The following is a 27,856-nucleotide window of genomic DNA, read 5'->3' on the forward strand; positions in this document are numbered from 1 at the left end:
AGTGCAGTAGTGACACATTTCTTTTTTTTTTTGCATTTTTTTTTTTTTGGGTGGATTATTACACTGATGTATATTTGTCCAAAATAACTTCTGGGGTAGTGAGGTGAAATGCTTTGGTCTTGAATTTCACAGTAGCAATCCGCCAGAAGGAGGCACACAGGTCTGTAGTCCAGATCCATGATGGACTGTGACTGGCCTCACTCATCTATCATCCCCTGCTCTGATTTGATTCGGAGGCGCGCTTCATTCCTACGCCATTCGCAGCTCTGCCAGGATGTTATTAAAATTCCAGTGAGGGTCTACGAGGGGAACTTTGAAAGGAGAGATGAAAGATGGCGAATTCGCCTGTTGAATTACAAAACGGTAATCGATTTAGAATGTTTCCATAAATGTCTCCACAATCTCATCAGACTTGATTTGATGTCATGGCGAATGGGATGAAAATCTGGATCCCACCGACTGGGGAAAGAGCCTATTAATGCCAGCAGCTGCGCTCTGTCTCCTTCATATGGCCAGAATAATGTGCCATAATGTATTGTCACGCCTTCATATTGATTCTAATTACAATCATCCTCATTTGTGGAAAATAATAATGTACATAATAGCATTCACGTTGCCCTTCTGTCTCGTTTATTTCTTTCCTAATTTGACAGGGAAGAGATGGAATACTCGGGGCACACTATGCAAAAACAAACAAAAAAAACCCTCCAGATTTGTAAGTCCTGCCCAAACCTAAGATATCGAGATGTGTCCTCTGGCGCCGCACTGTGGTTGCTGACTGGTTGCCCCAATGCACTGGGTGAATGGGTTGGATGGGTCAGTGTTTAGGATTAAGAATTACAGGCCAGAGGGATGCATTCTTGAGAAGGATCGGAAACATCAGTCTTCCAGGATGAAGGATTAATATCTGCCATGGCTTCAGAAGATACTAATTGTTGCAGAAAATAAAAAGTAAAATAATGAAATTATAACGATGTATTTACGATTTTATGACGCCATAAACACAGTGGGCATGTGCGTTGGCAGTATGTGCCCCAATATGCGAGCGCATCAAAGAGGTTGGCACTAAGTAGGCCACACACTGTCTGCCAACACCCCATTAAATATGCATGGGTTAGCGGTGGCCCACTGCAGCCTGTGTTTGCAAATGGACAGGAGTTTGTTCAGTGGTTTGTGAGGCTAATGTACAGTGATCAGACAACACATGACAGTACACCTGCTGTCTCCAGGCTTCTGCCTCCTGTTGCCACAGCCCTTTGTTTTCACACTTGGTAGAAGAGATTGAAGTGTGATTAAGTGTGGTTAAACACACTAATTAACACTGAAAGAATCACTATACTATATTATTGTTACTAAAGCAGTACTAAGTAACTTGTTTACCTTAATAAATCCTTTCGTAGTCCCTCTGGGGGTAATACAAGTGTTAATGGGATGATTGTGAGGTCTTTCATCTCCCCCGGTGTCTCTGGCCAGAAAACCACAATTGCAACTTTGCTGCCACTGGGTAGGTGCCACCAATACACACACATGAATCACAAGAAGAAGCTAACAGGCTAACAGACAAAGCGAACTGCGGGCTAGCGCCACTTAGACAGTGTTTACAGTTTGAGTGTACAATATCCCTCTCTCCCTTTGTTTTTTCTGTCAGCGTAGTATTTACTCTCACGGACAATTAATACATAAAAAAAACGCAACATTCTACGACACCTGCAGTGGCGCTTATGCCTCTAGGGGCACGAGTTACATAGTACTGCTTTAAGAAAATATCTACATTAAAAAAAATGTTGAGCCATCAATTCATGTGTTAAAGGTGACCAAATTGTACTCTGTTTGGGATATGCATTGTTTTAGTGTTTTTGCCACTTTATTTTGATCATAGTTCATGACAGCGCAGATTATGAACTTTGTGCCACTTTTTGTATCATGCAGATATGCTCAGTATTTACAGATATATTAACCAAAGAAAATCTGCATTTTGATTATTGACATGGTTACCACCACCATGGAATTCAAAGCTCCCCACCAGCTCAGTTTAAAACTACAGGCTCTCAGAATGATTTGACGTCACATGAACGTCATCTCTCACAACTTGATAAAAGTCTGCATTCCCAGCCCACTCAGCCCACACAGGCTGCTACAGTTACCGCTAATAATCCCCCACAAAAACACATCGTGTTCATTAAAATGTTTCTCACCGCTACAATGTTTTGTTGATGCAATGTTCAGCACTATACCAGGCCATCAGGCTTTTAATGATGTCACATAATAAGTCTTCACGTCTATTTACATTGTGTCTACTGCTACACGAACAATGAGATTTACTGGTTGAAATAAAAAGATAAAAATGCTCAAGGTTTTTTTCCACTGCTTTGCTGTTTATGTTAGTTGGAACTTTTTCAACATATAAACAATGAAAAGGAACCTTGTTATAGTCTGAGTTCATTTTTAAATAAATAATGTGGGAGCAAAACAATAGCGGTCAAAAGGCTTTTGGGCAAAACATTTTTCACTCTGCATTTGGGCTCAGCTATGTTTTTAGCAATATATATATATATATATTTTTTGTTCCACTCATCCTGTTTTATCTGTTGTAGGTAGTAATAAAAAGGAACGTGAGTGATATCACAGCATGACAACAGAAGGCAAATGAGTGTTGAGTCTGGATTGTGATTGTTCTGTTTGAAATGAAATTAATGTATGTGCATATTCTCTGGTGCTATTTAGCTATTCTATTTTTTTCTACTATAATTCCATGTCACATTTCTTTTTACAACACACAAACACAACCCTTGAACACTTCTGATTTACTGCACGCATAAGTTGTCAGCATCTAGTCCAATACGATCTTGCAATATACTGCAGAATCAATATTTTTTTGCTGTACTCTCCTTATAATGCTGTCCATATTCTCTCTCCTCGTCTTGTGTGCAGGCTCGAGGTTCATCTTGCTCCAGGGCAGCCAGCTGGATGCGTCCGATTGGCTGAACCCGGCTCAGATCCTGTTGTATTACCAGCAGAACGCCAGCGGGCCCTGGGTGAACGAGCTGTGCGGACGCCGTCTGCTCGACCCCTGTGAGCACCAGTGTGACCCCGAAACAGGTCAGAGCCACTGCTGTCTGCTTTTGATTAGGCTTATGCAAAGGGGTAGAGTTTACGGCCATCACACAAGGAGCCCTCAACAGGAATGTGAAAGTGTCCCTGACAACAGCATCTGAATATTTTTTCCCTGAACCTGTATGTCCTTCATTGGCCTGAGTTCTTCTTGCTTCAGCTTTATATGTTGTAAAAAGGTTCCAAAAGTATCCATGAAACGAGTTGTCCAGCCATATGAACATGTAAATTGGCACTATAGTAAAACAGGAAAAAAAACAGCCACTTGCTGGTAATTCATCTCAGCTAATTAAAATCAGTTAAAAGGACAGTTCTGGGGGAAGGATGGATGAGATGTTAATCAGTGCAAGTCCCTCCACTTCCTCAGTTAGTTTAGTTCAAGGCTTATGCACTTCTGCCTCTCTCTTGTTAAAAAATAGATTAAAAGTATTGACTGACAGCCAGCAACACACATCGGAAATATGTGACTGCTTTTGGTGATGTTTTCGTGTGTTATGATTTGGAAAAGTGAGGTTTGGTAGCGCACAGAGGACTGATTCCTGAGTGGGTGAAAACATAACAATATATGGACCAATGCAAACAAACTGCATACATCCTGTTGTGTATAAAGTGCTTAGATTTCCAAATTACCTTTAGGTGAAAATGTACAGCGGGAACCAGATGTTTGCATACACTTCGTTAAAAGACACATTTGCATTTTTTTTTCTCATTGTCTGACATTAGGTCAATTAGAATTTAAAAAATGATTTCTATTTGTCAAATGCCAGAAGAATGAGAGGTATAATTTTATAGACAATTTTGTATTACTTTTTAAAAAAACACAAGTTTACATACATTTCATTAATATTTGGTAGCATTGCCTTTAAACTGTATAACTTGGGTCAAACGTTTTGGATTTCGTTTTGGATTTCCTTCCGCCAGAACTGGCAGGAATTTTGGGGCAAATTTTGTAGGCCACCTTGCTTGCACATGCCTTTTCAGCTCTGCCCATACATTTTCAACTGGACTGAGATGTGGACTTTGTGATGACCACTTCAAAACATTGACTTTGTTATCCTTAAGCCACTTTGTAAACAGTATTGGCCGTATGATTTGGGTCATTGTCCATTTGGAAGACCCATCTGCGCCCAAGCTTTAACTTCCTGTCTGATGTCTTGAGATGTTGCTCCAATATTTCCACATAGTGTTCTTTCTTCATGATGTCATGTATTTTGTGAAGTGCACCAGTCCTTCCCGCAGCACAACAACCCCACAGCATGATGCTGCCACCCCCGTATTTCACAGTTGGGATCGTGTTGCTAGATTCCCCCCTTTTTCCTCCAAACATGACGATGCTCATTATAGCCAATTTTTGGTATTTTTTTTTCTTTCTGTCAGACCACAGGATGTGTCTCCAAAAATCAGAGGGCAGGATCTTTGTCTCAAAACGCAGACGATAGCGTGACATTTTGCTCTCAGTATGAGCACACTTTGTGATCTTGCCACTCCAGACTTGGTGCATTTAAGTGGGTGGAGACATTTTCTTCCAACCAAATTGACTCCGCAGCCGGTAGAGGGGTTGTGGGGGAGTGGTGGGTGAACATGTGTGTCGCGTTCACGCCAAGCGCGGGCCGATCCACGCAACAGCGGACGCTGTAGCTCTTTCTCTCTCTCTCTAGATATGAACATTGACTAGCTCACGATGGGGTAAATTAAGTTTTTTGTTTGACCTGTGAGAGCCTAAGGCTTAAGAAAGAACGTAAGGCAGTGCAATGTAAACGAGGAAATGAATGAAGATCTGGCCCAAAGTCTTTATCCTTTTTTTTAATCTGAAAACTCCAAACTGGCTTTTTGATGTTTCTTTTGGAGTAAGGGCTTCTTCCCTCTCAGCCCATGTCATACAGTACTTGTTTCAAAATGTGCCCTAAACGTGAATGACATAAAGACACTCAAATGCCCCAAAAAACGGTCTCGTCCCAATCTCCCCCATGACAGATCGGTTGGCTGCACCTGTAGAGCTATATGTCAATAGGCGCAGGTTGCAGGGCAGTCCTCTGTGCTCCTGCCCCTCCATCACTCTTTCTCTACTCCCTCCGTCTGTCACAAAGTCAATAACCCAACTGACAAGTATACATGGCCTGTATCTTCCCGCGTGCTGTTGCCTTCTAACAAAAAAATCAATTCCTTTGCCACAGCAAGACCGAACGCATCACAAAAGTTGAATGAAAGTCTAACAAGATATGTAAATATGCCGAGATTCTCTTATATTGGAGAAAAAAAATATCACAGCACTGCTTACCTTTGATATTGCAAGTAGACTTGGTGGGCTGAATAGCAACAACAACACGTTGATGTAAAAATGCAGCCGAGGCACCGAAAATGACACGTCTGTTAAGTGAGTCCTCCTCATTAAATGCGAAACCTGATGCATTTCTGGGTGAAAATCAAACTGCTAAGAATCAATCAGTGAGTAAGTGCAAACAAACAAGGTGTGGCATGCATTTAAGGTTTTAGGAGACACTCACCGAGATGCATTACTTAGCAGTTCATTGACAACAGTTTGGAGTCGCAGACAGGAGAAACGTGTCTTGATAATACAGTTACACAGTAGTTTATGGACTGTTTTCTATGTATTGATTATTCAAATGACAAAACAGCGGTCTGGTGTTGATTATTTCAATATGCGCTGGTTCTACAACAGAACATGGCTGAGTTTTAATGTTACTTACTCCACGGAAAGGAAATAAGAGTAAGTTTAAGAATAACAAGTGAATAATGTCTGCACTTTTTGACTTATCATCATTGCAATGTAAAGATCTTGTGTGATGGTAAAACAGAATAAAAAGCACATCGTGTAGTGTCTGGGCTCTGAAAATGTCACTGTAATTGCACCAAATTAAAATCCTTTTACCTCTGAACTCATAATATGTACTTTATGTTTTCACCAGCCTCCTCCGTTTCGACTGCACTGTTGAACCGATTTTAACCCAAAGCTGTTCACGAGCGCCTTTGTGCTTTAACACATTGCGGCGTCATTATTTCGACGTGTGATGATGTGAAGACGATGACAGTAAAACCAACAAAACACTTACAAAAATAACTTTCACTGGGGGAGGAAAGTTCAAAGCTGGTTCGTAGAAGCCTCTGGAACAATAAAACTTTATGTGGGGATTGCAGTGTATACTTGCATCACTACAAAAACAACAAAAAACATCAGAAACATATTAAAGAAACAACGAAAACACAATGAAAAAAACATGATAAATAACACAAAAACACGGCAAAAACATTAAAGAACCAACAAAACCACAACCAAGAAACAGCGCAAAAAATTATGAAAAAAAAAAACAGCGAAAACAACAAAAACATGTTAAAGAATCAACAAAAAGCCAAACCAAAAAAAATAACGGAGAAATGATGAAAACACCATGAAAGAACCAACGAAAAATGTCAACAAAGCCCCGTCAAAAACATGTTACAGAAACAATGAAAACACAATGAAAAAAGCTAACACCGCTAAAATACGGGGAAAACAACAACAACAAAAACAAAAAACAAAAACAACAACAAATGAACAGTTAAAAAATGTGACAAAACCATGGTGACAACGCAACAAAAAAGTTTCCATCAGTTTTGTAGGCCTTAGCTTTCAAATGAGGCATTGCACTGTCGCTCTCCAGTCGAGAAGCTTTCAGATTTGGGTAAAGCCGAACTGCAGAATGTGCGCCCGGTTAAGGAGAGGTTAATATCATTTGAGTATGCCAATTATGTCATCCAATGCGACACTGAAAGACCTCGCCACTGGCACAGTTTTGAGTGTAGTATTTCAGAAACACCCCTCTGAAACGGGTGTTTTACTTTTGCGCATCAATTATTAATCAGCCTTGCCCTCCCCTGAGAGCGAATTCCAAGGCCTTCGAATGAATATAAAAGTCACTCTAGTGTCCCATCCCCTGAATAATTTGGAAATTAGCTACACCTCAGCCTACCCCTCCACATGATGTATGGATGAGCGAGCCCAGCGGTAACGATATTGTATTTTTCATAGAACTGCATCGGTAATGAAAGCGTTGTGTGTGTTCGCCAACAGCGGCGGTGTGGGTTGCTGGCGGATTGCTGAGGTGCTATAGATAGCTGAAAATCCAATCCTCTTTGCAGCCCTGGGAGATACTGATGAAAACTGAGATGGGTTACGACAATATCATGACTGCTCCTCCAAGAGACATTCAGAAGGAGACAATACAACCCTCGCGCTCCCTGTGCTATCTTCTCTGCTGTAACCAGCTCTTGCATGTGGCACACACAGAAATCATGTTTTGCCTCGAGAGACTGTAAGTTCCTGCATCATAACACCCTGACTTGATTAATGCGACTGCATAATGGATCAATGTGAGGATTTCAGCTTGATGAGCTGAAAAAATTCAGTGTAAAAGAAGTGACATAATCAGTTCTAATAGAAACGCTAGCTTCCTGCCCACACAAGGCTGGAGGATGTGAGTCTTGAGAATTCAAAACACTAATTTGAAAAGGTTGTGAAAACCAAGGTGTGGGCAAGGATGCAGGTATTCAAATTAGTACTGAGCTTTCAAGGCTGGTTGTGTGGCACCGCAGGAAGTCCAGGGAAAACTGAATACATTCAGGCTTTATGCTGCACTGTTAAATCTATAAAGACTTGATTCTGAAGTGCAAAATGTGTTCGCTCACAAGGAACACAGATACTCTCATTTACAAATACTCTCCATTACTTAACCCAGACCCCATGGTCCCATGTTAAGCCAAATGGCATTCATTCAGATGCCATACTCTCCTAAAAACTCTTCAAAAAAACTCTCAAATCCTCAAAGAATAGACTATTGTAATCATCAATGTTATTCACTGACCCCTTGTTTTGTGTGAGTCTTTCTTACTATAACACAGGGGTTTCCAAATGCGGCCCTCTATTTTCAGTGGCCCTCGGCGTTCTTGCTGAATCGGTACACATCATCAGAGATGGTCCTTTTTCTTTGAAATGCAATAATTCTACACAATTCTAACCTAACAACTAACATTTTATTGTGAGCCAGAGTTTGAGTTTGAGGGGCACAATTTAAAGGGACTATACAGAGATTAAAAATGTTAAGATTAAGTATTTTCCTCCCCCTCCATGTTCCAGCAATGTCCTAATGAATGAGCTCAGATCTATTCACCACAGCTGCCTTTAAAGTCCTGCACAGTCACTCAAAAAGGTGTTTATTCGGGTCCAAAGTGCCGTCATGCAGAAGCTTAATATAGAACCTGCAGTTACGCATAAGACCTGAGGTGGCAGTAGTGAGCATAAAAATGACCAACTTGCATCTAGTCCCTTTAAACCTCTGCTAGTCGAAGGTTTTGCGGCACTAACCACCGATCTATGGCCTTTCACCCCTTGTAAGCTTCAATATGTGTCCCCCACGAAAAAAGTTTGGACACCCTGCTTTAAAAGCATCGGTTTGATCCAGAATTCACGCTAAAAATGTCAGTTTAATCCAGTTTGCCGTACTCCAAATTGCTTGTCAAGTGTCTGCTGTTTCCATCTCCCCCAGACACATCTGAGGCTGTCATTCAGATGCAAAATTGGCCCGTGTCAAACATTTCAGCTCTTTCAGGACACATTTAACAAAATAGGTATTATGTTGAGAGCCGCAGCATGTGAATGTTGGCCGCGTGGCAGAGGAGCGCGTTGGAGAGGCAGTGCGGCGATGGCACATGCGGGAGGCGGTTTTCAAAACCATTTAGGTGATGTTTGTGTGAAAAACAACCTGCTCTTGTGCTTGAAAAACATCACTCATGGCAGCAGGACAGGCCTCAATGGTTTCTTTTCAAGCCACACGATTGAGTCCGGCTTAGACTTCGTTACTGATTCAAACAGCACACTGCTGGTGATGGGGAGGCATGCACTGCATTGGCATGATTGGTATTTACGTGTGGATACTATTATTTTTGGTTGGATGCAGATAAGTAAAGTTTTTTTCCATTCTTGCTTTCACTTAATTTCACTAACCCTCCATTTGATTTACACATTTTGGTGTAGAATTAAGTTGGTAAATACTGTTTGTTAGCAATATTCCAGGTCCATCATGTCTGGCCAAATCAGAAACGCAGATGAAGGACAGTGTTCTAAAGATGTGGTTCCAGAAAATACATCAATTATAAGGATTAGCATTTCTTATTTAATTCTTTTGCCTCTTTGCTGATCTCCATCTACCGCCTTTGCTATGCCCAATTCCGTCAGACCTTGGAAGCTAAGCAGGGAAGGGCCTGGTGGGTACCTGGTTGAGACCGTTTAGGAACACCAGGAAGCCTAATGAATGCAGTGAGTGAGTGAGTGGTTGGTGGTGGTCGGAGGGGCCGATGGCGCAGACTGGTTGCCTCACTTCCGTCAGTCTACCCCAGGGCAGCTGTGGCTACAATAGCTTACCACCACCGAGTATGGAGTGGACGAATAGTGCAATGTAAAGCGTCTTTGAGTGTCCAGAAAAGCGCTATATAAAACCAATGCATTATGATTATGATTATGATTATTATTACAAACCAAGACCATTTATTGTGATGTATTATCCCCTGAATCACATGTTGCTGTGAAGTTCGTGGCATAACATTTCCTTACTTTATTGACATTATGCATGCATACCATATACAGTAAGGGGGGACACAGTATAGTCCTCAAGATCCACCTTAATAAGTAGTTTTCATAGTTTTCTGCCTCCCTGCTATTGTCCCTCCTCTATCTCGACTACTACTTCCCGAAAGATGAGTGACTGGCCTGTTTTTCAGCCCACCAGGTTGTGACAGGCGACCTTTTACATTAACGGTGGTGCGTGCAGCCGTCAGTCCGTGACCTTCACTTGCCCCCGCACTGAGCATGTGCAGAACATGTAGTACATGTTACCCCCGAGTGACCCTCCAAACCAAAGGTACAACCCCATCCATCAAAGCGCGCCAAGCCAAGGCCCCCATTACTCCCGGGAGCTGACGGCACAACAACAAAGAGCTGATGCTTGTTTTTAGCTAACAGACTTCACTTATCGAGCGAATGTCAACAAGAAAGAAAGCCCGGGTGCTTCCACTGTAGCCATACTGTATGTAATGAAAATTCACAATATCTCTCTTGGTCCAGATATTGTCTGTAACAAGACACCATTCCTCTTGGGATCAATAAAGTATTTCTGATGCTGAAGGTAGTGGGTCTAGAACTGTGAATCCTTAGTTCAGGGGTAAATAGTCACACTAACGAAGATAAGAGAAATATGGAGTAGTATTATTAGAAGAAGGAGAAGAAGAAGAAGAAGTAGAAGTTTAAGGAATTTGGGTAATGGGCGAAAGTAAAGCTTGAGTTTTTTCTTAGACATATACAATATATAGATCACGGTGCAGAATAAAAAAAGTGTTTTGGGGTTAAAGACAGAGACACACTGATTCCTGTGAAACTTGTACCACAGCTACAAATTACTGAAGTGTCTTAAGCTTTACTTTAGCGGTTAAAAGCCTCATCATGAGGGGCAGTGGCACATATTTAGTAGATTGTGTAATTATATTAAGTTTTCCTTTGGGAGTGTGTTGTCCTATTTGCTCCAGATCCAAACGGTTGCCTCGGGCTGGAGTGATAATAAGTGGATGTTGGTAGGAGCACAGGCCTCGATGAGCTTCACTATTCTAAATAATGGCAGCATAAGTGTCTATTCATTAGCTTAATGACTGATCTAATCACATTTGTTTTAAGTGGGGATGTTATCCATTGAAAAGGACCAGTCAGAGAACACTAAAGCATTCAACAAATCTAGTCTATTGAATCCAATCAGACACTTCAAGGTAGCACCTCACAATGTGTGTCTATTTTACTAGCATTTCAAATAAAGTAGTTGATCTACTGAATGATACAAGTTTTTATCTTAAAGGGACTATACAGAGTTTAAAAATGGTAAAATGATCTCATTTCCTCCCCCAAAATGTCCCAACAATGTCCTGAGGTGTAAAATGAGCCCAGACCTGTTCACCACAACTGCCTCTAAAATCCTGCACTTTCACTCAAAAAGGTGTCACTTCGGGTCCAAATTGCCGTCATGCATGCGCTTAATATAGAAGGTGCAGTTACACGTATGACCTGAGGTGGCAGTAGTGAGTATAAAATGGCTAACTTGCATCTAGCCCCTTTAAGATGGTCACAATGCCTTTAATTACATGTTTCCCTGTTAAAACGACATCTTATTTATTCTGAATTCTTTTGCAATGTATTTATTATTATTAGTATGTTTCATGTTTGCACAAAAGAAAATTCCCTTTCATAGTTAAAATCAATGAAATCAATTATCATTCTGATCAACCATTGGTCAACACCTTTGTTATTCTTCTTGCTTTTTTCCTCCATTAACGTTCCAACCCTCCCATTTGCCAGACCTGTATTGTGTTGTCAGAAGTGCTTTTTGAGACCATATATAATTTATGCATCCCATTAACTGTGGCCCAGCACATCAATGACCGCTGATCGGGACGAAAGTGCTTCTGGTGAGACTGGCTCTTACGGTGGTCGTTAAATAAGAGGAGCTTTGGGATTTGTGTATAGAATTAAAAAGGTCTGACAGTAATGAAGGATGGGTTTGTGTGCGCAGGAGAATGCCTCTGTCTGGACGGGTACATGAGGGACCCCGTGCACAAGCACCTCTGTATCCGCAGCGAGTGGGGGCCCAACCAGGGGTAAGTAAACACCCATAATGCTCGCTCACAATACAGTCATCAAAGCCAGTGAAGTGTTAATAACAGATATTGGCTCGCATGTGTCACTGTTGGGTAAGTAAATAGTGCAAAAAATTAAAAATATGCAGTATATATTTATACAAATTTCTCCCATTTTAGCAGACATTTGTTGTATTTATGACGTATATACTGAAAGGAAACTCTCTCCCCAATACATTTTCTTCTTAATATTTAAATTCAGGACAGGAAATATAGCTTAAAATGTTTTGTTTTTTTTGTTCTTTGTTTGTTCCCGAGCCTGTTCCCTGCAGCATGTGGTATAACTGCTTAATTGGGTTCACACCTGCATGTTAAAAAGTCCTTGACATTTGTCTAACCCTCTTGGCCATTGGTGCCAAAAACGCTGTGTTGACCTCACAGGGTGACAGGAAAAAAAAAAAAAAAAAATGCTCTGTGGAAATAAGAGTCATTATTGCATTCTGATTCATTGCTTGGTTCAGTTAGGGGTCAGCAGCAGCACAAAAAAAAAAAAAAAAAAAGGTTTAATTTGCAAGTTTTGTGCGATTTTATGGTTTAGTGTTGGGGAAGTAGTAGATAGAATGTAGACTGTATAAACAAACACATACTGCAATTGCAACAGTGAAAATATGCTTGCCTTCATTTTTAAATCAGTCAAAATAGTGTGAAACAAAGATTAAACGCTATTCAATTAACAAGAATTACAGATAAGTTGATGGGCAGAATCTGTAAATCCTATATATCAAGATACCCCTACAATTACCTCATCATTTGATTTCTCAATCCTTGCTCATACAATGCTAGTCCCAGGGCGGAATAACACACTTTTTTTTTTCTTTCTCTTAGTAATAGGGCAAACTTCTCTCCCCAACACAGCAAAAAAATGATGCATAGATCTTGTTTTACTTGCATATTAAAGTAGGCACATTTTGTCACAAACAGCCCGAAAGCTTCTGCACAGTGCACATTTAGTTCATGAGACAAAGATCTGTTGCCTTTGCTTCTGACAGAATAACACAGTACAGAAAATCTCAGCCTTCTGCTTTTTCCAAATCCCTTGCTGTAGATTCGGTGCATGCTCTGAATATTTTTTTTTTTTTATCCCTTATTTACCTTTTCGAGACAGCAGAGTTTCTTTTCTTCTCTTATCCCACCCAGCAGTGCCCTTCTGTGCGTGGTTTCCCCTGGTGAGCGAGTGGGAGTGTGTGTGACAGTGGGGCATCCTGAGGTGACTTAAATGTTTAATGACCGGCGCCCTTGGCATTTCTTTCTGACTGTTCTTTTTTAGTGGAGGGGCTTGCCCAGAAAGGCACGGACCCATGTCACTTCTTCTACCGGTGTGTGTGTGTGTGTGTGTGTGTGTGCCTCTGTCTTTCCCTGTTCAGTCCCTGAGCTGCCATTCCACATCTAAGTCCAAAATTCCCCTCCTCTTTCACACCACAGTCCCATTGGTATAGGCCCATTCCCACTCGCTCCATCCTGACATGGTTTTAATTTTCCACATAAACAACAGTAAGTCAGAGTGGCTATGTTGTTGTAGGATGTCAAGAAATTCTAATATTTTGTGTGGGCTGTCTTGGCTTGCATATTTCAATATTACAGGCTTGGGGGGAACAAGAAATATACAAAATATTACATAATTATTAATACACATTGTTATATATAATAATGCATACCTATAAAGCAGAGGTCACTGAACGGCGGACCTCAGACCCACGCACCAACCTGTCCGGACCCGAACGTAAATCCTCTGAATAGAAAGAGAAAGTCCTACCTCTGAGCTCCATTACACTTTTATGTTTTTTTAGAAACAGCTGTGGAATGACTGAAATACAGCTTGCTAAAACAAACAAAACAGAGGACACCCTAATTAGATATACATGCGCGATCGTAATGCGCAAATAGCGCCGCTGTTTCCTGATCGGCAGCAAGCTGGTCTTAACCTGGACTAAACCTGGACTAAACCAGAACAAAACCTGGACTAAGCCAGGGCTAAGCCAGGACTAAGACTGTCATAAGTGCACATTGTTTATAACAGAGGCTGTATGCATTCTGCTATTCAAGAGCTAAGATATATTTATAGAGCAAAAAAAAAAAAAAAACATTAACAGAGATTAATTGCATTATTTTCAAAACACAGAAATAGATTTAATAAAGGCTTGAAAATCCTCATATAACCGTGAATTAACCTTGTATGTTCCAGACCTTTGCTTGACAATATTTGTTCAATTCGGACCTTGGTGAAATTGAATTTGTGACCCCGGCTATAAAGCATTTGCAATTATGAACCAATACAAAGCTAATCATGATCCAAAGAAATAAATGACTGCAAGCACCGTAGGTCTACATTGTAAACGCAACGCAAAGAAAAACAGACCATGTGTGTTGTTATGTGTCTAAATACAGCACACTTTCCTAAAGCACGAACCAGGAAGTCAGAGGCTAATATTAGTGTTAGCATCGGCGGTCCGCCGTGTTCACGTCTCAACTCTGTCTCGCTATGAACTCCGACTGAGACGAGCTTCTTATCACGGTACAATACAATTTTAAATTGAATGTTTTTTGTAAACCTTTTGTGAAAAATGAGCTGGCATATTACAAGTGACATATATCCTATAAAGTATCGAACATACAGTATATCATTAACTTCTTGCTTACAAAGTCATTAACTGTTATTCATATTTAATTCATTGTTAGTCCAATGTTTGTAAATGCTTTATTGCCTTATTGCCAAGTGTTACCCAAACATTTGCTCAGGTAATTTTCACTAATATTATAATCAATTAAACACTTCCACTTACAGTATGTTTGTTTATTTATTTCAGATAAAACAGACTTTTTATTTCCCATGTTATTTCAATAATGTTCACATTTAGTCTCTCAGCTTCTAATTCTGACTTCGATCACTGTTTTAGGGCGCTTACGTGGAAGAAAGGTGGAGCAGCTTTTTTGCGTTTGACAGCGAAAACAACTTGTAATTCTGCAGGGTTCAGATTAGGAGGCTGGCTGCGCTGAAAAATTTAACACTTCTCTTGCTTTGATTGAACACACAGTTTTATTTTCCCTCTTCCTCTGATCTATTATTTTCATGCAGTCCCTGGCCTTACACCATCTTCCAGCGCGGTTTTGATCTTGTGATGGGAGAACAGCCGTCTGATCGCATTTTCAGGTAAGAGCAACTCCACCAAACTTTTCTCTCACAGTGGTGATTGTGTTGCTTGATCCGAAACGTTAAGGTTGTGTCAGGTGACGTATCCAGATAATGTGGATTTGTACATGTAATTAGCTTCAATGCTACAAAAACACAATGACAACATTTTGGACATGACTGAGCAATTTAGCTCCCAAATATCAGACAATGTGGTTAGAAATTATAATTTAAAGAAGAAACAGACCTCGAAGACATGTACAGTATCTATCATGTTGCACATTTTTACATTTTGCAATGTAAATGTATGTGTAGTAAATTTGACTTATTCAAACTTTTGGAGGCCTCTTTACAGTTGAGCTCTTTCCCTCTGGCCTGTCTAAAGCATTGGACGGGAGTGTAGCTATTGCTTATACATTCCACCACTGTTCATCTTCTCCTCCAAACCACTTGTGACCGCACCGGGTTTTTCTCTTTCGTCAGCTATAACTTTCCAACACAAAGTCTGCACTATCTTATAGGACTTAAATGCACTGCTTTAAACTGAGTTTACTCACTCAGGTAAACCTTTTGACCTTAATGCACAGACAGCTGATGCATGTTTGCAGTCTTTGAGACAGTTGGTAGTGAATCTTATAACGGCTTCTCCAGATTTTCTTCTCTGTGATGGGCCTGTGAGCATCCAGTTATTCTAGCACCGAGCTGCCACATTTCGTCATGGCTTAACCCTTTATAGGGAACTCATTGAAATACTTTGAAATAAAACATTTCAACTTAAGAGTGTTATTGGGGAACATAACACAAGTTTATTTCTGTTGTAACATTTTTCAAAATATACAAAGGTTTATATATAACATATACAAAAACTACTTTCAAGTCTCGGGAGGTGCTGATACTCAGGAGATGTTGTGTTTTTGTGATATTGATGTCTGAATGATCACACTTGTCATAGGCAAGAGTTTTTCTAATGTGATTGTGCTTAACCTGCAGTGGGCGGGGTCAGTCACCTCCAATATTGTTTGCCAAAAATCTTTACTAAAAAATAACCTTTGGCAACAGAAAAACATAGTCCTTGGCTTTATTGGTTCCTTTGTCAAGAAAATACTGTAAGTATGAATAATAGGTAAAATGGGCAAATGTCCAAATATGGACAAAACTAATTAACTTTAGGTTTAAGTGAACAGGGATCAAATATGGTGCCTGGCTTTTTCATGCTGTAATTTCACTTATTTCACTACGTCCTCCAAAACCAACACATATATCATCACTTAGCACAATTATTCACCAATTAAATGTGTGAGTTTCATCAACTTACCATAATTAGTTTTCAAGTTATGTAAAGAAATGAACCATGAATTTAGCCAGACATGGGTCTTTTTCAGACTTCAGTGAAAACAGGAAGTTTAGAGCGGGACTGGTCTCTGCTGATTGGTCAAATGCCACAGTACTTACATTCTTGTATATGTAAATGAGTACTTATGTAGTAGCTGCATTTGATAAATCTAGAGAGATTGCTAAATAAGTGCCATATTATCGTTCAAATGACACATAGGGCCAACAAAGCAAAATGATGTCTCACTGTTTATAATTGGTTCACAGTTGGGGCACATCTTGAACAGGGATTATTTTTTTCATCCTATTTTTCTTTTATGAAAGTGCAAAGACCCAAAGAAGTTTTCTCATCAAAGCGGCGCCACATGCGACTCACTAGTGCAGTTAGTGCTGTTTCAGACTGAGGCAGCTGGCAGAGAGTTAACATCAGGAAGCCACTGATACTCTGGATCCATTGTTAGGATGTGTCTGTTAGCAATACAGCTTTTCTATTCTGTGCGAAGGCTGGCTGCTCAGACTGCTGCCACCCACCAGCCTTCCCAAAGTAAATGTTTGTGTGAGAGAAGTTAAATCCATGCTATACAACTGTCTGGGATTTGGAAATAGGAAAAGGCTCAAAATAAACAGTAGCATTAAGTTATAAGTAATTTATATGATAACTTGTTGCTGCTGAAACTGCAAGGCTCCTGATTTTGATCAGACAAGACAAATTGGTCAATGCCACTTAAACTTTTGCCAAACAGCCCTTTTTGAAATGCAGCTTGAGTATCATCAGTAAACGCTTTGAGATACCCTGTTGTTTACCCAAGCTTATATTAATATTAAACACATAAGCAAACGAGCCAATTAGAATCATAGAGAGATTATAATGAACCGAACTGGAGGATGTATGTGCAATCCTCCGGAGTGCGCGAAGATAAATGCTTGGAGTCAGCTCCCCGCACCATACAGTGTAAATCGCACTGAGTATCTCGAAGGACCCCAGACATGTTTTTTTCCTCCCAACAACCGGCGTCTCCCGGGATCTCTTACTGTTTTCCACCTCCACTTTCACTTTGGGCTGAACCAGATAAGTCATACGCTAACACGCTGCTCCCCCGTTGTCCATTACGGCGCAGTGCTCGTTAAATGGCTGCTAATTTGTCCCGCTCGCCACCAAATACGTCACGCTGCATCACAGGGAGCATCAACAATTCAGTGCGTATTCTCACCGGAGGGAGGTGAGCTGTTAGATATGGCAATTGTATTTGAAACAGAGGGAGGTGTTGTGTGCGGAAAGTTCTTCATGATCAGTACATATGAATAAAATGTGGTTTTATACAAAGGAATAGTGAAAAGCAAAACTGAGGGACTTGTTAGATATAGCATGGCAATTATTAAAGCCATGTGAACCATTCTGGGTGATATGTTGCTACATGACATAAATAAACATGCTATTGACAATGTGCTTCTAATGCTAGACGCCACAATGACATTTTCTGTGATGGGTTATCAAAATCATTCTGATGAGGAAATACTTTAAGTTCATATTTGCCTTCAGAGGAAAGCAGCAGCATCTCCATAGAGACGAGCTGGGGAAGTCAGGTCTCTAGAGGGGTGTCCCTGCAACCGAGAGACGCATGTTTTTGGAAGTAATTTTCACCGACAAAAAACACCAGTAATGAAGTACATGGGATTTGTGTTTATTAGGTGAAATGACTCGCTGATATGGTTTGGCAATTTTCTTGTTTTTAGTCGCCTATACATTGTATTCACTGCAAAGAAATGTAATGTTACAAAGAAAACCTTCAAGTCCAAGTGTTGTAGCCTCTACAGCCTTGACAGCGCCCGCTTTTGTAATTTCTGCGTCTTGTTTGACCTCCCTTTAAAACATACCACATATAGAAGCAGGTCTCAACTCTTTATCCCGCACTTTTTGCTTTTGTTTTTTAATTGTATTTAGCACCCAGTTTTTGCATTTCTTGTTGATTACACACAGCACATTTTTACTACTGTTGCACACACAGCTCCTCCTTTCATCCACACCGCCGTAACTGCATGTGAAAATCCTTCTTTGGCATTAACAACGTTAGAGTCTTACACTTTGTATTCATTTAAATATGTCGGAGTTAGCACAATAGCTACTTTTCATCCGTTCTCCTAAAGCAGGCAGGAACAATAGACATTGAACATAAGAGAACACTGACATCAGTAGGTATAATAAAACGAGGTTAAGGTGCACCCTCAAAAGAAAATTCAACATTATCTGTGAGTCTTATAACAATTCCTATTAAGAAGTTTAAACACACCTGCTAACAGCCCTTCTTTTGTGCTCACTAGGCATTTTATTGCATGCAAATTGGACTATTGTATATGCCGAAACAATCGCAGCTTAATCAACAAGTCCTCCTATTTAATGCATCAAGTACACCTGCATAAATATACTGTATTTCCAATGCTAATGAGCACCATTTTGTGAATATTCATGTAGCCTGTGTACATGAGTGCTTTATCCTTATTGCCTCTGCAGATGGAAGATACCAGATCAAATCTAGAGAATAGTTTTGGGAGCTCTTGTTCAAGACATCTGCTGTTTACAGATTTATTACGGTGTTCGTCTCAGGGGAGGATCGTGTATTGGCCCCTTTCCTTTCACAGCGCCTCATTTGGTATGCAGTACGTCCATTAGCACACAGTGTCCTTCTGCTCAGAGAAAAGAGTTATGCATAAAGAATAACACTGCTGAAAGGTAAAATAAATAACCTCAAGCCAACTTGATGCCATTATTCAGAATCATCCAGGCGCTAAAAACATTTCCCTTTGAGAAATTGGCCACTTTGGCTTGACACTGCTAGGGACGAGACCTTGATGAAGTGTCAGGTAGAAGGGACGCGTCGCATATTTGAAAGATTTTATTGGCAGATACATCAGAGTGAATACAAGAGGGATGCTTTAGATTTAAAGCAATTTTTTTAATCCAAAATGCAATGTAGATGCCAGCATTAGAGCAAGAAGGTTGCATTTTTGTTTAAATTGGACATAGTGTACAAAAGTCTAACAACAGTACATTTTACTGAGAAAAATGAATGACTTAAAATGTATAGTTGTCTAGTGAATTATTTGTTTGCAAGAGGAGTCAAACTTTACTCATGGTTCAAAACCATATTATTTTGCTGTCTTTCCGAGACTTGCATAGCCTTACTTGTTATCTTTGCTGAAAAGAAAAACATACAATGAACTAGTGCCAATTCAGATTTAGTTTTGAGGGGCTACAATAAAATGAAAAACTGGATTGTAAGAAGTATTGCGCCACGATAAATCTTTGATGCATTATACTCCCATGAAAACGCATGAATAGTGCTATGTTGTTGAATTTAAATTGTCCAAAGAGATTGAATGAATGTGGCAGTAGTAATTTTACTTTTTAATATTGTTAGTAAAGCAGTGCATCTAAGGCTTTTTTGAGGTTTTGACCAGTCCTTTAGGCTTATGGTGACTCATAAGCACAACACAATGGCAGGAAAAGCGGAATTATTCTAAACCCTACACTATAGTGCACACTTAATGAACAGTTTCACTAATAAAATGGCTTTCTCACTTTAAGAATATTTGCTTCATTCCACTCTCCAAACATTGCTCCATCTTGGGGTGTCACTGGCTCTGTCCTCAGTCAATCAGAAGGCTAGTTGTAGCCAAAATACTGCAAGTAGCTTGAAAACCAGGACATATGACTAAAAAGGCTCACGATTTTTGGACAATTTTCTTGGAATCTTCTGGTGAATACTTTAATACTTTTCTCCTCTATTGTTTGCTCTTTCTTGTGTGTAGATTCACGTACACTTTGGGAGAGGGCATGTGGCTGCCCCTGAGTAAAAGCTTTGTGATACCTCCCGCTGAGCTCGCCATCAACCCATCAGCCAAGTGTAAGACTGACATGACAGTCATGGAGGATGCTGTGGACGTACGGTAAGGCTTTCATTTCTCTCCATTTTTTTCTTTTTTTGTGCAGGTTTAACAAAAGAACTACAGGTACAAAGAACTGACGCCTGAAAGGCACAGTTTGTTTCCACTACTGCTTTCAAGGCATTATGTTCATTGTTTTCTTTTACTTCGACAAACACCAAGAAATCAATGTTGGCCGTTCGGTTAAAGTAGATTTACACAGGTGCTTTGTTGAGAATTTCTTTATTCCTTCTTTTTGTTCCATGTGTACAAAGTGGTTTATTGTGTTTTAAAATTATATTTGTTGTAGTCAATGTTCAAAACCAAGTGGGTAAAATTGTTGATTGAAATTGAAGGATTGTACCAATGGCGGTGGAGGTCTGCAGTTACCTACACTTACATTAGGAAATAGATCATATTTTACTGGATCGGCCACAAGGAAATGTACATTATACATTGGCCTAGGAGTAACGCTTGCACTTTAGGATTTGGCCAAATGGCTGCAATATCTGTTTTGCTTATTGGGTTGGTGAATCTGTCAGTCAGCCTAATTTAATGTTATAACTGTCCCAAGACCATATTTGTCCAAACCATGACAATGCAGGATTATCTTTGACCTTGCTCATTGGGTTTGTATATTTGATTTGTATTTCCAACATAAATAGCTCACATAACGAATCATAGGTGTTGGTTTGACTTCTCCCGTCAAAGTAAAGTGAATCATCACATTTCAATCTCATTGTAACCAGAAGCTTAAATAGTCTCCATTGATTGATCACATTCAATTTTTAAGGGGTTAATATATTGTACTGAAATATGATCTGTGTATACGCTGCGTACCACTGTCGCAGTAATACTATGGCCTCCGACAGCAGGGACACTGCAGAATTATTCAGCCTGTGCACTTCTACTCGCTGTGCCATCTCTCCCAGCTCTGGACAAAGGATTCTGCCTCTGAATTTACATTTTGTCTGCCTCTCAGGGGACCACAAGTAGCTGCATTGATGTGCATGATCGGAAATAAGCTCGCTAGCACAAACAACTTCTCCCTACAATATCACTCTGTCCAGGAGTACACTCGAACATCCCCCACTATAATGGATGTCAACCATGGACAAGTTCACCAGGCTCAATACAACAGTGTACCATTCCTGGAACAAAAAGGTTATGGTATGTAGTTCAGGAGCAATAGTGCACACCCACATTTTTTTTCACTGGCAGATTGTTGCTTTTTTAGCATAGACACATACCTCTCTGTGTTTTTACTCATAAATGGGTTGTATTTCCCATCCATCTTGATGTCCTGACAGCCCTGGAGATACATGTTTGAACCACTGGCTTTGTGTTAAATGGTGGTATTATCAGGTCACTAGTTACAGCTTGAAAAGTGCAGCTCATCTTCAGGGTGACTCCGACCTTCCACATCTCCAGAAGTTTATCCCAGAGGCCTTTTCATTAAGTCTCGCTGGATGTCTACCTGAAATGACTTGATTAGAAGTGGCTGGTCCAAAGGTTAAAACAGGGTTTCGGCCATAATTCAGGAATGTAAGTTAATTGGGATACATTTCCACTCTCATTTGTATTATAGGCTAAAATGATGATGTGGTGACATTTTAAATCCAAATCCTCAAAGGTCAGCTTTAGCATTAGCATTCAGAGTTTTATCGACACACCTCCAGAAATAAACTGCCATTACAGGCCCTGATTGTTTCAACTCATTTTTTATAGTGCCATTTGTAATCACTGAATTAATCAAATCTGGACAAAACTACCGTTACAAGAAATGTGGTTTGAAACGGTGTCACAGCATCTTCAAAGATTTTCAAACTATGTGCAGGTAGAATATGATGCTCAGTTGGATAGAAAGTTGTTTGAATGTATTTATTTATGTAAGTACGAGGCTGCAGATGTAATTTTGTTATAATATGGTAAAAAAAAACATGGTAATTCCAATAGCTCATGATTGAAGAATTGTGGTTCCTCAACTTTTCACACTACCATATTTTCCGGACTATAAGTCGCTCCGGAGTACCAGCCAAAAAATGCATAATGAAGAAGAAAAAACATACATAAGTCGCTCCGGAGTATAAGTCGCATCAACCTTGACAACTACCTGGGCCTGGAGGCCCTCCCCCGGCAGCATGTTGTTCAAGCACCCATTTGCGAATTTGTTCCTCTCGCTGTGCCCATCTAACTTTCAGCCCGCAATTAGCTTTTTTTGTTTTCTTCATTGCAGTAAGAGTGGTACAGTAAGTAAGTCAATGTCATTGACGGTTGTCATTATACAACCGTACAGGAGTAGCAGATACTGGTACATAAGCCCAGAGTGTCCCCTAGCCGTCGTTAGTGTGATTTTTTAAATATATATACAAGTCGCACCTGAGTATAAGTCGCACCCTCAGACAAACTATGAAAAAAGTGCGACCTTTAGTCCGGAAAATACGTTAAGTACATCTTCGTACAGTATCCTACCTTTACTTCCAAGTACCCCCAGGCTGACATCAAGATCAAAACAGGACTAAACTAGGTCTAAAAGGGGTCTACATTATGTCCAGACTGGGCATAAAACAAGTCTAAATAAGAAAAAAACACATACATGCAATACTAAAGCAAAGAATCCATTGTTTTTGATTAATATGAAAGCTGACATAGTAGATGACCACCTGAAGAAGCCCAATGCCACCATTTATACATGAAGCACAGTTTGAGAACCACTGTTCTTTTATGAATTTTTTTTTTTTTCATCTTCAGTAAATATACAATCTATCAAACGCCTCCACCTTTGCATATATTCTTCCATGTTCTCTTTAAACATCCCTCTACATTATTCACATTGACAAGTCTCTGATTCTTATATATAACATTTATTAAAGGCGAGGCAGTAAAGGCAGCATCACTTTACATAAACGCCACTATTAAACATTTATAAGATGTGTATTGCCGTTTATTAAATCTAGAAAATATTACACCTCGCCTTGGCTAGTGCTATTCTCTGAGGGGAGCGGGAGAAGCGGAGTATACATATGAAATCTTCTCCCAGTTTACATGACATTATGATACAGGAAATATGTTTTAGGTTATTGAAGATTTCACTAATGACTATTGTTTATCAATTATAGAATGCTGCGACGACAGTCATTAATAAAATTAAACTAACCTAAACTAAACTAATATCATTTCACATTTAGTGTATTTTTAGTCGATAATAATCCCTTATAGTTTACAGCTAGTTTCAGTCGGTTTAATTTTAGCGTGAATGTCTTGTTGTCGTTTTGTATTACCTACTTGGTTTCACTTCAGTCTTATGTTTGTTCCAGATAATATAATTTTTAGGCTTTCAATCTAAGGTAGATGCTTTTCTTCCACGGCAAACAGTAGAAGGTTCTGGATTTGATTCCTAGATTGGTAGTCGACATTTTTATTTTTATTTTATTTATATCTGGATTAGGTATGCCTATAAAGGTGGGGCAAACAATTCAACGGAGACTTCATCTGATCATCTTTCAAATTTAGTTTAAAGTATGTCAGGTATTTACAAATGTGGACAAAAGCTACGTATGATCAAACCTATGCTGCCTCTGCTTGTCCTTGGCCTGTGGTATGTCTCATTACCTCAGAAATTGCCATTGTTTAACTTTTTTCTTCCTCTTGGCCACCTGCATTATGGCTCCATCAAGTTAACATGGCGTCTATGAGCGGCGTCATTTACTGAGCGGAGTCAGATCACATTTGCGCGTAAGATAATTAGCGCCGGTGAATTGTCTTTTATTGTATGCTGGAACATGCCCTCTCCACAACTTTAGTGTGTGCACGAGCGTGTCTGATGGAGCCCCGACTTGCTAGTGGTTATTTGCCCTGTGAAAATGATGTCAGGTAAAATTAGTCTCGCACAACTGAATGTCCAAATCATTATCTCTCATTAGTGAGGACTAGCTCTGTGTAAGCCTGCTTTGATGATTGCAACCCCATTTTTAATTAGAAAAAGGGAGTGACTCACCAACATCAATTGGTTTGCATATTATTTATTTAACGCGCACAGATTGTCAGTGAAATAAACCAATCAGCAATTAGCGGACGTGACGACAGCTGCAGTCTAATTCACAAAATATGAACTAATCTGATGAGAACGCGGAGGTAAAATCCTCGACTACTTCATGATTAGTTTGCAGCGCAGCGAGTGACGTAACCTTGTCAATTCTCTGTGACGGTCGTGATCAATCAGTCACTTGTTTACCGTGTATGTGCAGACCCACCTTCTTTCGCGGGTGGGTGTGGTTTACCAGGAATAATATTATTGTACGAGTAATTACTGTAAACCAAGCAACCAGTTACACTTTATAATAATAGTACATGAGTTTATGCATGATTTCATGATACATTCATGCATTACTAAATCATGACTTCTCAGGAACAAACATGATGTTTGTTCATGGATGACTTCGACCCTGAATCAAACGTCTGTAATAATAGTATCTGTAATAATAATTCATCATGATCATGAGGATTACATAAGAATTACATGAATTCACTAAAACAGCACTGAAACGACAATAAAATGATTAATCAATCAATGATCATGAGGATCATACATGAACACAAGTATCTATTATAGAAAACGCAATCTCAATGGCCGCCGCCTGGGCGCCGCCATGTTTATTTCCCATACCGGCTTTGAAGCTAAGCAGGGAAGTGCCTGGTTAGAACTGGGATGGGAGACCGTTCCTCGGAAGCTAAGCAGGGAAGGGCCTGATTAGGACTGGGATGGGAGACCGTTTGGGAAGACCAGGAAGCCTGGCGACAGTACTGAGTGTATGCGTGGTTGGTGTTGGGGGCTGATGTGCGCAGACTGGTTGCCTGTCCATGAATAATGCACCAAATTGTTAGGCGACTTTGAGCGTCTGGAAAAGCGCTATAATGCATTATTACTCTTATTATTATTATTACATCCGCGGCCGGCCCCCACGTGACGGTCCCACCGGCCGCGGGCATTGGCCACGGGTCCATATGGACCGCGGTGCTGCTGTCCGAGGACAACCCGCCGTCACAAAAACGCGAGTGCACGAGATCTGACTGCCGTGCGTGTGCACGCATCCAAACAGGGCAATGTGTGTGTGCGCGCGTGTGTGTGTGTTCGTGCGTGTGTGTATGTATGTGTGCGCGCGTATCCAAACAGGGCGATGTGTGCGTGTCTGTGCGTGTGTGTATGTGTGTGCGTGTGCGCCCAAAACCTGCTCACACACGAGCCTCTAATCAAACGCGCTGCTCCGACTGATTTATCCTCCGTGTGAGAAACAGCGAAAATGAAACTACCAGTTAACGAGCGCATGGCCTGCACTGCGTAGTTTTTTCCTTTTTGTTTTTCCTTTGCTGCTGTACCATTTGTTTTCTATTTTGCTTTCACGTATTGTGAGCCCGGAGGTACATTTTATTCTAAAGCAGCTTTGAAAGCATTGCCAATTTTATTGTAAGGTTATAAATACTGTCTAACAACGATCATTAGGCTATGTCAGTTCAAAACCAACTATTATTTTTTTGATTGTGCACTACCGGGATGCACCAAACCACGGGTCCTGCACCGTGAACCGAACCGTTAGAGCTGAACCCCTAATATTTATCCATAATTATTCCACTGTCTCTTGAATCCTGTTCCCCGAGTTTAGCGAAAATATTGTCGTTGTAGTTTATAAGACAGGAGTACGGGTGCATCAAACACTCCAATTGCAGTTTGTTTGAAATTTTTTTTAGCCTTCATTCTTTTACACATTTGTAGTGGCCATAGTTTTTGGAATGGGTTGGGAACCACTGGTCTACAGCTAAACTGTGTGACGGGTTGGACATTTCTTTGTAATCACTCACAATCTCAGAATATCAAATGTGGAGACTAGCGAGGCCCGGCCGAAGGCCGGGTCTCAGCTAGTAACTTTATAGGATAACATTTACGGCAAACTTAGCATTTGCTAATCCTGAATACAGCATGATTTCATTATGATTATGTCCCCTCAACTAAAGTGGTGTCTTTTTGTGTTTCCATATAAAAGCACCAATAATATACAATACATACATCCATCCATCTTCTTCCACTTTTCCGTTGGGGGCAGCTGTTGGAGCTGCCCAAATCACATCGCACCAGCCCCTTATGGCGCCTCCTGCAGGTGGTGGGTCCACAGAAGGATATACAATACATGTATTACCAAAATAAATGTCAAAGATGCTTCATGATTATGAACTAAATCATTAGTTCTTCATTACTTAATTTTGCTCGTGCCCTCAACTAAAGTGGTACATGACCCTAAACTTTAACCTATAGTTATACTTGTCTTCTTGTCCACAATTTGCAAGTAGATTTCCGCCATATGAGTCATGATGTTCATGCATGATCCTCATGATCATGATGAATTATTAAGATTTTCATGTACATTCATTGCAGTAGTTAGACGTTTAATTCAGGGATGAAGTCATCCATGAACCAACGTGTGATCATGTTTGTTCCTGAGAAGTCATGATTTAGTAATGCATGAATGTATCATGAAATCATGCATTACTTCATGTACCATTATTATTAAGTGTTGCCACCTGTTTTTGATTCAACTTTAGAGCTGATAACAGAATGTCTTGGGGGCTTTAAATGTGACAAACATTGAAGTGATCTGTGCCAGTGGTTCTTAAATGTTTTCACAGCTCTAACACACTTTTTAAGACTAAACCAAGACTAAACCTGATCTAACCCTGAATTATGTCTAATGTGTGTCTAAACTGGGTGTGAAGCATGTCTAAAGCAGAAAAAACACCTGATGTAAAAGCATTACAAAAACATAAACAGAATGATCTGTAATAAATATTAATAAAGTCTATAGTTGCAGATGACGCTGAATAGACACCACAGTTTGACAACCGCTGCACATGTACTGATTAAGATTGGAAGTAGATTTATATATATAAAATAAAAATAAATACTTAAAACAAGATAAATCAATATGAAGGGGCATGTTTTCCCAGCCCTAACTCCAGGAATAATTTTTAAATTGTCATATATAAGAATTAGTGGTGAAAAATATTCATTAAAAAGCCAATGGCACCTTGAACACTGCTGTAACTGGACAGTTTGGTCCACAGTGTTTAATGTCCAATAGACTGTAGTGACCTTTGATTTAAGTGTGAGGTGCAATTAAAAACTTACCTGGAGGCTTTCTACTCTTGGCACCATACTTTTTTTATTAACTATGTTTGTTATTCATGCTAAGTGACTTTTATTCCCACAAATTAGGCTCCAGAGGACACGGCCGTAGCGGGAACATGCCATTTGTGGGAGCAGCATATGCACACACGCAATAAAATAACCATCAAAGTTGCTCATACGTTTGATGAATAATGTATACAATCTCTTTACGCGCCCACTATGTCGCGCCGCTTTGATCAATAAAAAACATTGATCCATGTGACATTTATCCTCTGTTTAATTATTTCGCCCCTGTTTACGTTGATCGCAATCCACTTAACAGGAACCGTTTCTGACATTTGACACGATTCAACGTTATGTACAGCGCACCTATGAGTAATTCAGGCTGCCGCATTCTCACACTACGGCGGCGAATATCAAATACAATACAAACAAGCCTTCTTCTCCTCTGTTTCCCCCAC

General features: G+C 40.1%; 1 protein-coding gene across 5 annotated transcripts in view; it reads left to right on the plus strand.

Annotated features, from left to right (window-relative positions):
• The window catches only part of astn1 (astrotactin 1), a 288,872-nt gene that overhangs the window by 76,029 nt on the left and 184,987 nt on the right, over positions 1-27,856 (plus strand). For all 5 annotated transcript variants that reach the window (XM_079569048.1, XM_079569049.1, XM_079569050.1 and 2 more), the window contains 4 exons: positions 2,932-3,099; positions 11,715-11,799; positions 14,912-14,986; positions 20,105-20,242. In XM_079569048.1, the coding sequence (XP_079425174.1) occupies positions 2,932-3,099; positions 11,715-11,799; positions 14,912-14,986; positions 20,105-20,242 (466 nt within the window). The remainder of the gene's footprint in view (positions 1-2,931; positions 3,100-11,714; positions 11,800-14,911; positions 14,987-20,104; positions 20,243-27,856) is intronic.

Source organism: Gobius niger (genome assembly GCF_951799975.1).
Source record: "Gobius niger genome assembly, chromosome: 13".
In the NCBI taxonomy this organism is placed as follows: Eukaryota; Metazoa; Chordata; class Actinopteri; order Gobiiformes; family Gobiidae; genus Gobius; species Gobius niger.